Genomic DNA, 15,360 nt, shown 5'->3' on the forward strand with positions numbered 1-15,360 from the left:
CTTATGCAGCCAGAGTTGCAATTTGTTACCTTCAAGGAAAGCAAGTCCAATTTGGAATCCAGACCACCGATACCGGCCTTGAGATTTAAGAGTATCTCACTGATGTCATCCTCTGGCTCCCAAGTTGCTGCTCCGGGAGCCGGCTCCATAGCCTCGGACTCCCCGCCTGGGACTGGACACGGGAGCTTCTTCTGCAGATTATCTGTTGCCACCATTGTGGAGCCCAGAAAACACATTCTCCAGCTCTGACGGGAGAATCAAATGTGGTGGGGTGGAGCCACCAGACCAGCACAGTCCAGCATTCAAAAGAAGTGTCTACAGGCTTGGTCCACCCCGAGGGCCGCACAGCCAGATCAAGAGACCGCCAAGCAAAACAGGATTGGCCTCCCCTTTCTACAGGCTGCCAGTCCCGCACCGCCAGGGACCCCTGCCGATGGGTATAGAGGCCCGTGGGCCACACAAGGGCAGTCCTCGCCCAACAGACCCGGTGGGGAGGCACCAGCCCACAAAGTCCAGGCTCCGCACCACTGCATGTCAGTTGATGGAAAGCTCCAAGCCACCACTGTTCACCACCCCTGCCACAGTATCTCAGGCCCCATCAGGACAACAATCAGGCTACACACCGCTGCTGTGCAGCAGGATGGAAGGATGGTCGACAGTCTCGGCACACCCGCATAGGGCTCCAGCCAAGAATGGCACACACCCTTACTGCCAGCAATGGCATCAAAGTCCGGGGTTGCCTCTCACCGTATGTTGGGGCTAGCCACCTTGGCACCACACACTGAGGCCGGCCTGCCTCCACCTCCACTGCTCAGCCGCTTTCTTGAGTGTCTCGCGACCGGCAACTGCAAGCAGGGGTGCCTAACACTGCACCACCGAACACACCAATCCAGGCGGGCTCCCAACTAGTAGCTGACTGCTTCACGAAAGCCGCAGCGGCTGGAGCCTCAGCCCCGCTTCTGAGGGCATGCCCGCACCGGCCAACCTGGCACCACCACGCTTGCAAATTTAACACTGCGTGGGTCAGTGTGCCTTCAGACCCCACACGCACTGGCTGAACTCAACAGGCAGCCTCTGAGCTGCTGTTTATCAGGATTCTGGTGAGCTCAGTCTGCCATTCCTGAACAAACTCTCTAGCACCACCCTCGCATTCAATTTCTTTACACCGCGTGTGCCCATTTCTCTTTGTTAATTCACTTCATACTTGGTATTTTTGTGTATCAATCTCCTGCCCGGTCTTAATCCACAGTGTTCCTCTAGTTTTCCCTTCTTGGTCTTCCCAAAGTATGTACTGTGGGTCCCTACCCAGTCCCACTGTCCAAGGCTTCCGTTACTTTGCCCAATAGTGCTTCCGTGTCCCAACCCTTTCCCTGGGCTCACCGGTTCTTTTCCTGTCATCTCTGCCTGTTGCGGCTCTCTGACCCTGCAGGCACTTCCGGCAGGCGTTCGGTCCTCGGTTGGCTCCCTCAGCTGTCGGGAAGCACGGCTTGCTTCCTCTGGCTCTGCCACACCCTCTGCAGAGCTTCCCTGAGCGCGTCGCTCACCGGGCTTCCTTCTCGCTGTATCTTGCCGCCCCGTCTTCAGCACTGCCGCTGGTTGCTGCATCCCGGTTTCTCTGCGCGACTGTTAATGTGACATCGTGGGTTCCTCAGCAACACATAGCCGGTCGAATAACACATTCTTGCAGCGCCCTTTATCTGCACCAGCATGAAGGGGAAAACTAACTCAATACTTTTCTTCCTGCAGGCCAATCATATTCCTCCAGCTACCAGATTGCTGGTGTTGATTCTCTTTGGGGGTAATCGTCATCCTCGTCTCAGTTTTTGTCACTTTGTTCATTCTCTGATATTGAAGAGTACTGTCAATAGACTTGGCAAAGTTGAAGTGGATTATGGCAATAAGCCATAAAAAACATGAGGAATAGAGGAAAGATCCCTGGAAAGGGGAATACCATGTCTCACCTGATGTCATGTCATCCCACAAATGCTCGCCTCCCCCATGTGGTCCTACCTCAAATAGCCTCCTCCAGGATCAGCTAGTGGCTGTCCCCTGGCCACATGAGAGGCTACCACAGGGAGTGATGACATCATCAGATTCATCACAACGGTCAATTGATTTTCTCTGGTCCATGATGATTTTGTTGGAGGTGCCCGTTTTTGTGCTAATCACCGTGAGTTGAATAGCCAAGTTTTCAGGCGTTTTGTGACAGTGAGGGGCTCTTCAGTCGTTCTTATCCCCTTCAGGATTGAGTTCCATAGATTTGCTATTAGGCGTGAGAATGCGGGTCCTCTGAATTTCCTTTTTTCGTAGCGTTTTGTTTCTATTTGGAGGTCATTGCTTGATCTTGGGTATCTTTCTGGTTGGTAGTGGTTGATTTTGGCTTGGAAGAATTCTGCTCCTTGTCCGTACTGTGATTCCCAGTTGAGACTCCAGTATGGTTAGTATCGGGAGTTGGTTAATCCGTAGTCTTAGAACAAGCCAGCGCACTTCCAGACTGGGACACAATACCATATACCATTGGTGACTCTTATATCTGTGAACCACATTGGAAACGTTATTCAAACTCCTTAAGGTAGCAATATGATCAAAGTTCTTATTCAATCATACAGGTTTAATTTAGCTTTGAAAGAAGCTTTTAACCGTTGGTATCCACCCCTGATGGACTAGTTTGGGTACCAACGTATCGTGTGGAAAATCGTTGTTAGCAGATCATCAAATGAGGCATCTTTGTAATATCATCTTCTCCCACAGTTTGACCCCAACATTTTAAAAAAGGGGCATGCAGACGCCATTTTAGACTTCAAATATAGCTCCAACCTTTTGACTTTCAACCTGTCCCCCACCAATGAAATTAGGCCCAGATCAGGGCGTAATGCCTCCATCTGGAAGGATGGTCGCAACATTAATAACTTTCTCCAAAACACTCCTTGTAAGCAATTTAACCTTTTCAACTCCCTAATATCATGGGGCAAAAGCGTTGCCAGTAAAGGATTAATATGCCCTCAAGAGAGTATCCTGAGGACTGCCGGGTAAAGGTGTAAAAGAAGTGAGTCCGCTGTGCCGCATTTCTCTTTTTATTTGCAATAATGTACGAGTAAGTGATTTCCACACTCATCTCTAATCCTAGCTAGGGATGATGATCCACATACTCTACACTGACAAAAAAGCTTCACCCTTTTTCCCAATATTAAGAGGATCTTAGTTTTTTGCAAGTTGACCCAAGTCATTTTCCTCAGCATATCTGGCCAGTTCATTCAGCTTTGCTCTGCAGCCACTCAATATGTGGTTGAGGATGACAAGATCATCTGCATATAACATGCATGCAATTCGTGTTTGGCCAATATTAGGAGGGCACCCAGCAACAGTCCACGTTCTCCCAGGGAGGTCAGATACATATATATTGAATAGGAAGGGAGCCAACACACAACCCTGCTCAACCCTCCCCACCCCCTTCTAATTAATACAGCTGCAGATAGGCCTCCATTATTGTCCAACCTAATTCTTGCCCCCGTCCCTTCATGGAGCTTGTGTCGAAATCTAGGAGCCACCCCGGACAAACGAAAGACTTAATTCTTTCCCAATGCCTGGCCCTGTTTGAGGTTGAACGCCGATTTTAAAATCAACAAATGCAGTATAGAGGACTGGGACTTCTTTGTTTCCCGCCTCTAACATGAGACGATCAAGCAGGTGTATATTGTGAGTTGTTGAAGAACCAGGCCGAAAGCCAGTACGCAAGTCAGCTTGGACCCAGGCCTCTAATTCTTTCAGAACAAAGCCCGCAAATATCTTCCCAGTCACGTCCAGCATGGAGAGCAGCATGTAATTTTCTGGCATGGCCCTGTCTCCTTTTTTAAAGACAGGAACCAGCACAGACTGCCTCCATGAGGACGGAATGGTATGTATATTGTACACCTTTTCAAACGGGGCCTTCAGGCAGGGTGTCCAACCTTCAGGGTCACTACTAAGGACCGTGTTGGACAAACCATTTGGACCAGGTGCCCTGGATGACTTTGCATTTTTAATGGCTGACAAAATGGCCTGGGTAGAAATGTCCAATGGCCATACTGCCCGACCCCTGGGGTCACAAGGGGACACAGACAGTACTTTTGGATTCATCTTTGCCCCATCAAAGCGCAACCATGTGGCTTCAACAATGGGGTTAAGGATCTGCTTTCATTGTTTCCCTTGGCCGCAGTTAATATTTGCCATATTGATCTCGGATTGCCACTACCAAGGTCACCAATCATTCGTTGCCATTGTACATTTAGGGCCAAATCTTTCCAATGACCGAGTCAACATCGGTAGGAATTCTTAGTCCTATTGATTTCAACTTGTCGCTTATTCCCCTGGGGAGTGGGGGGGGGGTATAGTCCTTCTAAGCCATCTGATCTCGCTACGCATCATAGTTTTTTTTTTTTTAAAACCATTTTTATTATTTTATAACAAACACGTCAACCATGATAACTTTTAGGACATACTTAATATCAAAACAGCACATTATGCATTGTCGCTTCCCGTCCTCTCCCTCCCTCCCCACAAACTCGAGCCATCACAGCCTCATCTACATGTGCATTTTCGGGAATCTGTGTTCGTTGATTCATGTGAGTCTTCTGTATCATGATTGACCTGGTGGGGGCTTACCATTGAGGTCACCATCTGCCTCCAGGCTATCAGGGGGCCTGCTTCCCCCCGCCCCCTCTTTGGTGACAGCTTCAAACCATACCACAGTTTCTGCTTCCGCCCATCTCAAGAGGTCCGCCCACCATATCTCCACTCTGGGTCTGTCGGCCGCTTTCCAGCCCATTGCAATTCTGCGTTTTAGCCAAAATATAGGCCAGGTCCTTCATTTTACTGATATGCTTCGAATGACGTGGCCTGGGGAAATTCCCGGGCATGCAAGCCCAAGCAGATCCTATGTCCAGTACCACTCCCCCACCAGCCATTTTCATCTTTATTTCCTCCCAGAATCTGTGCACCTCAGGGCAGGCCCCGAACATGTGTAGTAGTCCTGCCTCCTCCTCCCCGCACCTGGGGCATTTTTGTACAGCCGATCCTCCAAACCTAGCTATTCTACTGGGAGTCAGGTTAGCTATATGAATGACGTACAGCTGGATCTGCTGGAGTCTCGCATTCCGGGACACCTTTTTGTGGTACCTTTGGGCTCTGTCCCACTGTCCCTCTGTCATGGGTTCCACCACCTCCTCCTCGCAGTCATGCCTCAATTGGAGCAGCTCCTTCCCCGTCTTCGCCCTCAGGAGCTCCTATATCCTAGATATTTCGTGCCCACCCTCCGAGACGTCATACATCGTTTCTAGGGAGGCATTGGGTTCTTCCTCCAGCACAGTCTCAGGCCACCTCTCTCTCACCTTCTTCATGAGCCTGGTATAAGTAATAAATTGGCCTCTATGCACCCCTGTCTCATCCTGCAGCTTCTGGAATCCCAACGCCTCCCCTACCTGCCATATGTCTCCAAGGGTGGCCAATCCCACTGGTTCCCAGTACCTACGGACCGCTTCGAACAATTGGGAGTCGTACCCGCATAGCACCCCCAGCGGGGCCTGCTGGGAAATGGGATCTGGGTCACCCACCGTTCTCCATGTCCTGCGCCATACTTCCCAGCCCAGCTTCAATAATCTCCCCATCTTCGCCATTTTAGTTTTGCGCAGCCATACTGTGTCTCTCAAGAAGTAAGGAGCTGATTCACCTTGCAAAAGCCTAGCTTCTGCCGACAACCACCTAGCCACATACAACAACTGTCCTGCCATATAATACAGATCAAAATTCGGTAGGTTTATGCCCCCCTTATCACATGTGTTCTGTAGTTTCCACAGGGCCACCCTATTTCTGGAGTTGCCCCATATGAAGCCCCTGCACATGCCATGAAGTTTCACAAAAAAGCGTTTGAGGATTAGGTACGGGACATTCACAAAAAAGTGCAAGAGTCTGGGCAAGACCACCATTTTGAGTAGAGCTGCTTTCCCCATCATGGCTAGGGGTAATTTAAACCAGAACACTATGCTATTCTTAACTCCCTCCATTGCCTTCTCTGTGTTATGTTTGTGCTCTGTCTCTATATTGTGGTAGATATTTACGCCCAGATACCTGAATGTCACGGTCTGCCAGGGTATCTGCAAGACGGGCAGCCTCTCCAACGAGGTGCTCTTGTACCTTCCCAGAGGGAACAAACTGGACTTCACCGATATGCCCGAGAGGGTGGCGTATTGACCCATCACTTCCAACACATATTGCAGGTTCTCCTCTGGATAGCGCAAGTAAAGAAGCACATCATCTGCATACAATGATATCAGGTGTGTGCTCCCTGTCGTGCGAATCCCCACCTCCCCGTATTGTTGCCGCAGGCATATTGCCAGCGGCTCTAACGCTAGGATGTATAACATGGGTGACCAGGGCCATCACTGTCTGGTACCCCTGCTAAATTGCCATTTATCTGAGATTGCGGTTCCGGTTTTGACTCTCGCTGTTGGGGTACTGTACAACATCTGGACCCATCTAATATATCCTGGTCCCATCCCGTATCCTTTCAGGGTCGCTTTGAACCACGGCCACCGCACTGAATCAAAAGCTTTCACCGCGTCCAGCGACACGATAGCCAGCTCGCTCGAGTCTCCCTCAGTTTGGTCAATAATATGGTGTAGCCTTCTGTGGTTATCTGTAATATTTCTACTGGGGAAAATAGCCCATTTGGTCTGGGTGTATCAATTTACCAATTACCCTCTTCAACCTATTGGCTAGCACTGCCGTGAGTATCTTACTATCCTGATTGAGCATGGACAAAGGCCTGTAGGATCCGCATTCCGCGTCTGGTTTGCCTGGTTTCAGGAGCGGAATGATCACCGCCTCGCGGAGGGACACCGGCAGTTCCCCCTGCTCATATGCTTCATTAAACATGGCCAGCAGCGGCTGGAGTAGCTCCTGCTTGTACGTTTTATAAAACTCGCTGGGTAACCCATCTGCCCCAGGCGCTTCACATGTGGGCAGGTGTTGGATCACCGCCTCCAGTTCGTCCACGGTAATGGGGGCGTCCAGGTCCGCTCGCTCTAGGTCATCCAAGGTGGGCAGCCCTATGTCTTCTATCGTATCTAGTATATCTTGACTCATGTCCTCTCCCGTGTCCTCGTATAATCGTCTTTAATACTTGAGGAACACCTCATTTACCCCTTCCTGGGTATTATGGATTTGACCCTCCGTGTCCCTGATCTCTCTGATCACCGAGCGGGGGGTCTCATCCTTGTACAACCAAGCCAATAACCTACCCGGCTTATCCCCTCCAGCATGCAGCCTCTCCGTGTATTTCTTATAGTTCAGTTTTCATAATCTTTCCCAGAGTTCACTACAAGCTAGCTGTAAGTCCTTTATTTTAGCCCTGTTCACACGGGTGGTCCCCTCATTTCGTATCCGGTCCTCAAGCTCTCTTTCTGTCTCTTGCAGTTCCCGCTCAATACCCCTTGGAGCCCTTTGGATTTAGATATCGCTACTCCCCGCACCACCACCTTGAATGCTTCCCATACTGTTCCCACCGATCTTACACTGCCCGTATTAATTTCAAAGTATTCCTCGATGGCCTCCCTCAAATCCTCTCGGAAGCCTGCATCCTGTAGAGCCTCAGTCCTGTGCCTCCACGTCGGGATCCGTGCCCTGGGGGGTTGATGTCGCCACTCTAAGACCAAAGGCGAATGGTCGGAGAGTACCCGGGCTTTGTATTCCGCTCCCACCATTTCTCCCACTATCTCGGCAGATGCGAACACATAATCTAGCCTTGTGAGCAGGCCGTGTGGCACTGCATAGTGCGAGTATTGCCTATCCGTTGGGTGTAGCCTTCTCCACACATCCTCTAGGCCGAGGTCCATCAACAGTGTCCTTCGCGCCCTAGCTGCTGGCGCCGGCTTTACTAACTTGTCATCTGACCTATCTATCCTGGGGTTCAGCGTGCAATTAAAGTCCCCTCCCCACACCAACGCGCCACCCGCCAGGGGGCCGATTTTACCATACAAAGACCTAATATATACCGCTGTATCATGGTTAGGGGCATACAAATGTATAATATTCATTTCTCTGTTCTCCAGGAGTCCCGCCACCCCCACCATTCTGCCTTCTGGGTCTATTGTCGAGCTAAGCAGCTGAAATGGTACATGCAGTGCCACCCACAGATCAGAATGTTGGATCACGGAGCACACGGGGCCCTCAGCCTATTCCATGGCCGCCCTAGCCACGCCCCCCGCTACGCATAGTTCTCTTAGAATTGCGTATTGCAATATTGAATGGGGTCCTGTTTTACTTTCCGCCACTAGTGCCCTCCTAGGATCAACAGATGCCACGTCGGAAGCAAGAGAGCAGATCCAAGTCTCCATCTCGTCCACAGTGGAAGCTAGGTATTTCTGCCACTCATTCCTATCCACTGCTTTTATAGTTGCCATGGCCCTGGCTATACTGGCCCCTGTCCACTATATTCGGTTGCCCGAGTGGCTAAGCATTACAGTTTTTAGACAGAAGCCCAAGATTGATTTAACCGGGAGCTGTAGGGCCAGACTTAATGTAGCGTGGTTACCATGTTCACTCAAAGCTATCTACAGATCATGTGTACATTCTAGGAATGTGTTGCTACCAAAATAATCAAGTGTGGCCTTACGTGCCTGGAGTATCCCCACTGGCACGTTCGTTTAGTAGGACAAGCTCCCATGAGTCAACCCTTGGGCGACCCTGTGATTTCCCCCTTTGCTGCATCAACCTGGATTCAGGCGAATGTTTGCATGGGAGTGGGAAAGAGACCTGTCTAAGCAATGCACTTTCAAATCTCGTCCCAGGAGTATCTTATCGTAATCCGCACTTCCACCCCAATCGACACAGACCTCATCAATACATGTAAAAATATCATTTGTACAAGCACCCCTGGGCTGGTCATATCCATTTATCAATAGCATTTTATGGCAAACATACTCACCTTGCAATGTCATTTCAACTGCCATGATGCTGTTGCTATGAGTGCTGATGGGCAGCAACTCTTAGCCAATAGATTGCCTAACCTGAATTACCAAGCCACCATAAGGCCTACCTAGAGTACCCTTTCTTGCCATGGTAAGCTTAAGAAATTGGTGCCCTCCAATTTACACCAGTAATAATATTGAACACCTACCACCTCCTTAAAAGAGAGACGATCCTATGTATTTGACATACTGTCGTAGCCCTATTTGTGATCACCTCTGATGACATTAAAATAGGTCAATTAGAAAATCTAATAACCCCAATATCCAATGTCTGGTTTACATCTGATGTCATCCTTGATTATGTCATGAAATATGAAAAAGAGCTGTATCGTATGAGGTACAACTGTAAGATTGAGAAAATGATGACACAAAAAGATAGCAACTGTGCCCACATTAACAGAAAATACGACACTGAGTTGCTATCCTCTGAGATTGCTTTGCAAACTAAGGTAAGTGATGTAGTAGTAAAAACCAAGTCTGAAAGAGACAACCCAGAGAATCAGTAGGGAATAACAATGTGAGGCTAGAGATTGACTTGAGAGTAAACCATAAAAACAACGGAAACACAAATATGAAAGCTGTAAGTGATGGTGAGAGCAATACTAGTGAGGGCTACTGGCAATGGTTGCCCGCTGTATTTTAAACACATCATTTTTCAGCAATGTCTCGATGACCACACAATCATATGTTCTTGGAACACTAGAGGGGGTTCCCACCTCACAGCTGAGGAGGGTCTACTTAAATCCATGGAGCTCTTCAGCATAATTGTGTAACAAGAAACACCGATGACCGAGACATGTCACATTGATGGTAAGAGTACCTTACAAATCTTAGCTACTAAGGGGCCTGTTGGGCGCCCCAAGGGTGGTCTTCTGGGTACCACCCTAACCCTTGGGTATTGAGTGAAGTAGGTCATCCGCTATGATACAGGTGGTAAAGATTGCCACTCAGCAGACTGAGATGTATTTACTAAATGTATATGACCCGGCTAATGATATTGCTACTAAACACAATGTTGCAACAGTGCAAAACTTTCTTGATCAGATTAACTGCCTCAAACACACATCGATAGTTGGCGATTTCAATGTAAACATTGAGGCAAACAATATAGATCCAACACTCGTGGGCGAATTGGCGCCGGTTAGACCAACGAACATAATTGGGCATGGTAAAGCTTGGCCTAATATTCTATATTCACACAGATTCAGTAGATTGAATTGACTTTGCCCAGGAGATGCCCATAAGGCATTCACTTGAGTGAGTGGGTCCAGCGCATGGACTATTGACTGTGTTAGCAAATATATAGCAACATTAGCCTTGGTGGAAGACATGGCAGTCCTTGCGCAAGATGAGTGATCATATGCCATTATGTGTACTCATAAAATCCGAACTGAAAAAATGGCATAATGAATTAGTGTGCGCAGAATGGGGACATATACATTAATAATGGCCAGAACCGAATCCAGTGGAACCCTGTTAATTTACAGAAGGCGCAAAATTTTATTTCTGAACTGCTGCGTGTATTTATAGATCAGTATAGCGGTAATAGTGAGAATTCAGGATCTGCCATTGTGGCCGATTTCTCAAAGCTCACGATAAGTGTAAAAGATGCTGTCAAACCGAAATGATGTTATAAGAGCATTCATGAGCGATGGAATGAGAGCCACATAAAGGGACAACATTATGACAGTCGAATCACAGTGGTTAAAAAAAAAACTGTGCGTAAATATTGCAGCAGTCCTCTGTCCGGTGCTATGTCCATATAACGCGAAAGAAATCACTATTCAGATTAATCAGGCTAAAGCAGAGTACCGCAGGTGGTTGAGCAACCACAGGAGGCAATGCGAGATGAAAGTGTGGCAGCAGATTGCAAACTTTGCAACTACAGGAAACTTTACTGGTAAGTGGACAGTGCTAAGGGTAACAGCTAAGAAAGATTTGCCCATTTAATATTCTCCCCGGAAAAAGACTGGTGTACTGACATAGTCAACAATGGGAACATGTATAACGCTAGAGGAGTTAATTTTGCCCCAAGAGAAATCGGTATGCAAAACATCTGCGAGTGAAATAACTAAGATTATAGAGAGGCTATCTCTATAAAAAGTTATCAAAAATGTTCACAGGAGTGTCCCCCATGTGTCCAAGGGGGTGCGGCCGGATCGAGGGGCCACATGTGGTGGCACTGCCCAAAAGTACAGGCGTATTGGGATAGGGTCAGGGGCTGGATTGCTGAAGTCGCTGATGAATTGCTCCCCCAGAACCCTCTGACGGTGTTGTTGGGTCTCCCCCCGGAGGCCACGGACATTTACAGGTACCCCAGAATGTGGGAAACAATGCTGAGGGCGGGAAGGGTGGCCCTGGCTCAGAAATGGAGGAGCCCGGAGACCCCCTCAAAGGAGGACTGGCTAAAAAAATGGAAAAATATGTTCTTAATGGACAAGCTAACGGCAATGATGAACAATGACTCTGTGCATTCCAAGAGAACTGGTATGGGGTGCAGCAGACCTGGGAATGGGACGTCCACTGATGCCCGGGGCGGGGCCCGGTGAGACGGGACTGGGAGGAACCAAAGACGGAACAGGCACCCACGGCCCGGGGGTAGGCGGTCGAATCACAGCCATAGATGATTGTCGACGTTCACATTCTTTACCAAGCTCCGGACACAAATGAACAGCTTAAGACTCCCAAAATTACGGTTCATGTTTGATTAAGGGGTTAGGGGGGTGGGCATGTTTTGGAGGAGGAGGAGGAGGACGAGGAGGAGGGGAAGGGGAGGGGGGCGGGTTCAATGGGCCTGTCATATGTACTTCTTTTAAACATGCATGGAGCCCGTTTGTTATATTAAGAAAATGCAAATAAAAGAAGTTTAAAAAAAAATATATTGACAATTTCACATAGAACAGGGCCACAACACATACACAATCACTCACACCATACAGGCCCCAAACAAGCACGAATTACAATAGAGGCCACAACACAACCACTACACAAGCCATCACCACTCGTACAGGCCTCAACACAACCCTTAATCCTCCCTCAAAGTCAGTCTGTTCATGCCTACGTAAAATTCAAGTAGGTCTGGATCAAACTCTTCTAAAATGGACAGAAATAAGGCACATCTTTCACAGTATTCTCCATGCCGACGATCTGCCAATCCGCAAGACACACAGGACCAGTCGCATTTCTTTTTGAAGAGCACACAGTACTTGCCATGGCCGACCCCCTCTGATGACCTCTTACGTGAAGCCTGATGAAATCCTTCGACTACATTCACACCTTCACCCGACGGACAATTCCTGCACCGATGCTCTGGGTGCCCCTTGTCATTGACCTTACAGCAACCATCCACTGACTCCAATGGAGATAAGGACCCGCCGCAGCACCTGGAAACTCCCACAGCCTCAGGAGCATCAGCGCCACAGACCTCCTCCATAGAGCACTCATCAGCTGAGCCCTTAATCGTGCTCTCGATCAGCTGGCTTGCCATGATGACAGCAATACATCCAATACGAGCCGAAAAGGAACTGTCAACTGTCGCGCAAAACAGCGCCACCTGCTGGCCCTTACATCACAACCAGGAAATCATAAACATGCGCAGCACATCGAGCCCTGCGAGTACCTGGGACTTTCTTTACACCATTGCTACAGAACATGGCACTCCAGCTCCGGACCCAGGGGTATGCTCCCCCGCTACGGACCACCGGAGCACTCTTGGTAGCTGCCCAACGTGTGTTACTCCTCTTCCGGACCCAGGGTGAACTCTTCCCCTCTACGGGCCATGGAGCCTCCTGGCAGCTGCCCAACGATCAATATACTTGCTCCGAAGTTAGCTTCCCCACAACGGACTACGGAAGCGCTCCTGGAAATTGCCCAATGGCCAGGGTAAGCTGCACCGGACCCAGGGGTAAGCTCCCCCACTGCAGATCACTGGAGCTCTGCGGGCAGCTCCTCGACACTCGGCCTGAAGCCCAGCTGTACACACATAGTTCACTCCGGTCATGTCATTCGATGCCGGCACATACAGCTGGTGCCAGCACACTGGAGTTATGCCCGAGCCAAAAGCAGACCGACACTGCCCCTTCTCAATGGCCTGGCGCCATGCCGGGTGGGATTGGCATCGGAGGCAGTGTCTCCTTCTTCGCTGCTCCCTCCGCAGCAGCCTCGAACCTCGTCGCCAGTGTAATAATGCAAGATCGCAGTCAGGTAAGTTGTAACACGTCTTTATTCTCTATTAAGTTACGTCCCAATGATGGTAAGATAAGGATACACGAAGAGACGCTGGCAGTCCCACCCGGCAGGCAAACTCCCCAACCGCCAAATCCCGAACGCCGCACACATCATTCACCACACCAACACTCTCACATTAGAACGCATGTGTACTAGCACGAGATAAGGTAACCCTAGATACTACACTTTGACTGCTATCTTGCATTATTACACAAATCAAGTTTTAAAGTTTTGGTTATTGGGCCTGATGGTCTCAATAGAATGTGCATCATATAAGAGGAAAGTAATTTAATAATTCACGCCTGGCACAGTACCTTGTTATTTTGATCTGAAATAAAACATCGGTGGGTGAGGATCATGGGTACAGTACACCTCACAGTATGGTTAGTATTACATGCATGCTGCGTCGAAGTCCCTTTTCAAAATCGAAAAGAAGTCTGATAATACTCTGCACCAACCACTAGCTGTCAGCCTGTGCAAAGCATGTGAATCTAAGCAGATGCAAGCAGCTGAAAGACAATTACAGGTATGTAAAATGTGTCTTGCATGTGTTTCTTCTAATGATGGAAAACAGTTACACTAATGTGCTGAAGTCACAGTTAAAACATTTAAGACATTTGGGGTTTGTAGCATGGGAGAGATGAGGTCCATAATACCTTTGACAAATATGCCCTATTTATGCTGTCTCATTCTCTTTTAAACTTAGCAACGTTGTTTAAAGGCATTTTAAATAACCAACGATTTCTTTTACATTTTGTTTTGCAGCACAACTCACGAGTTCTTATTTGGAGCACTTGCAGAGCTGATAGATAACGCAAGGTAAGCTTTGCTGCCATGTAGTTATGTGGTTATGAAAGTGAACATGTCATGTGATAAATGGAAAAACCTCTTTAGAATTCCAAACTAGAAAGCGGCGATGAGCATGGAAAATAGTTTGCAAAATTGAGTCTGGCAAGAAAGGAAAAGTGGGAGAATTTCTCAAGCCAAGTTTCTAATCTTTCAGTTAACCTGTGTTCTGGAAAATGTGGGTTTTGTCTATTTTATTGAAAAAATTACTATTTTGAGAAAATAAATGTGTAGAAGGCCATCACAAAGAGAACGCTTTGTTGTTGAGTATTGACTTCATTAGGTGTTAGAGAGGGGTAGCATTGCAAGGGTATGCATTAACAATTAGCAGAATATGCACAGCATTGTATTAAGACCGTTTTCTTAAATCCCCCCCTGTCTGTCTATCTTGTAGTATGCTTGATATAGACTAATTCATGTTATGTTGGAGGTCCCTGACCGGGTCCGTTTCTCCCTCCAACGTTTATTTAAGAAGCTGTCGTAAATTCTAGAGTTGGTGTGGAGAAGGAGTGGCTGCAGATCTCCAAGAAGGCTAACTCCAGCCTCCTTTGATAACCGCTGCATGACTTTCTCATGGCAAATACAATGTGCTTGTTGGTAGCCCCAGAGGTTGGATGAACTGTGTAACACCTCTCTAGACTTCATAAAATGTTTGTTTCGAACTGCAGCTAATGGATACAAATGGTTGTAATGCCTTGCAATATGAACATGCGTGCCTGTGGGATACTCTCTTTACTTGCTCGTAGAATGCTTATATTCACGCCTAGTATCCAGGCCACCACAGACCAACTTGAATTTAAGACAAGGAATAAAATAAGCAGTGTCACATTGCTATTTGCTAAATAATACTGTAGGTTTGCTAATTAAATTGACACTTGTATAGCACAGATGGCGATTTAAATTGCCCTGTTCAACGAAAGTACAACTCACCCTGCATTCCTCTCTTGCCCTCAGGGCTTTTCCCACCATGTTTTCTCTGTTCACTGCCAGTTCAAAGGGAGAGAGTCCACAAGTAACTATCACCTCTACTCTTCAACGTGTCAAAGGCCTGTGGGGGTTGTGGGTGCTAGCTAAGGAAAGTTATTTCAAATGGATTGTATCCTCCCACATATTACTTATCTTTGATATTTCCAATATCCAGCTTGGCTTAAATAAATTTCAGCATCGGGCGTTGTGCGTCAATGCCTGTCGACTTGATGTCCCTCGCAGGCCTCCGTCTCGATGTCGATGTCACCAAAGGTACATGTAAGTTGCGCAACACCTGTTGGCTTCAGTTCAATTTTTC

General features: G+C 48.0%; 1 protein-coding gene across 2 annotated transcripts in view; it reads left to right on the forward strand.

Moving 5' to 3' along the window:
* Positions 1 to 15,360, forward strand: part of MORC2 (MORC family CW-type zinc finger 2) — a 959,542-nt gene that overhangs the window by 62,185 nt on the left and 881,997 nt on the right. For both annotated transcript variants that reach the window (XM_069619348.1, XM_069619349.1), the window contains exon 3: positions 13,995 to 14,048. In XM_069619348.1, coding sequence (XP_069475449.1) covers positions 13,995 to 14,048 — 54 coding nt within the window. The remainder of the gene's footprint in view (positions 1 to 13,994; positions 14,049 to 15,360) is intronic.

This window comes from Ambystoma mexicanum, chromosome 10 (genome assembly GCF_040938575.1).
Source record: "Ambystoma mexicanum isolate Mex_15411 chromosome 10, UKY_AmexF1_1, whole genome shotgun sequence".
Classification (NCBI taxonomy): domain Eukaryota; kingdom Metazoa; phylum Chordata; class Amphibia; order Caudata; family Ambystomatidae; genus Ambystoma; species Ambystoma mexicanum.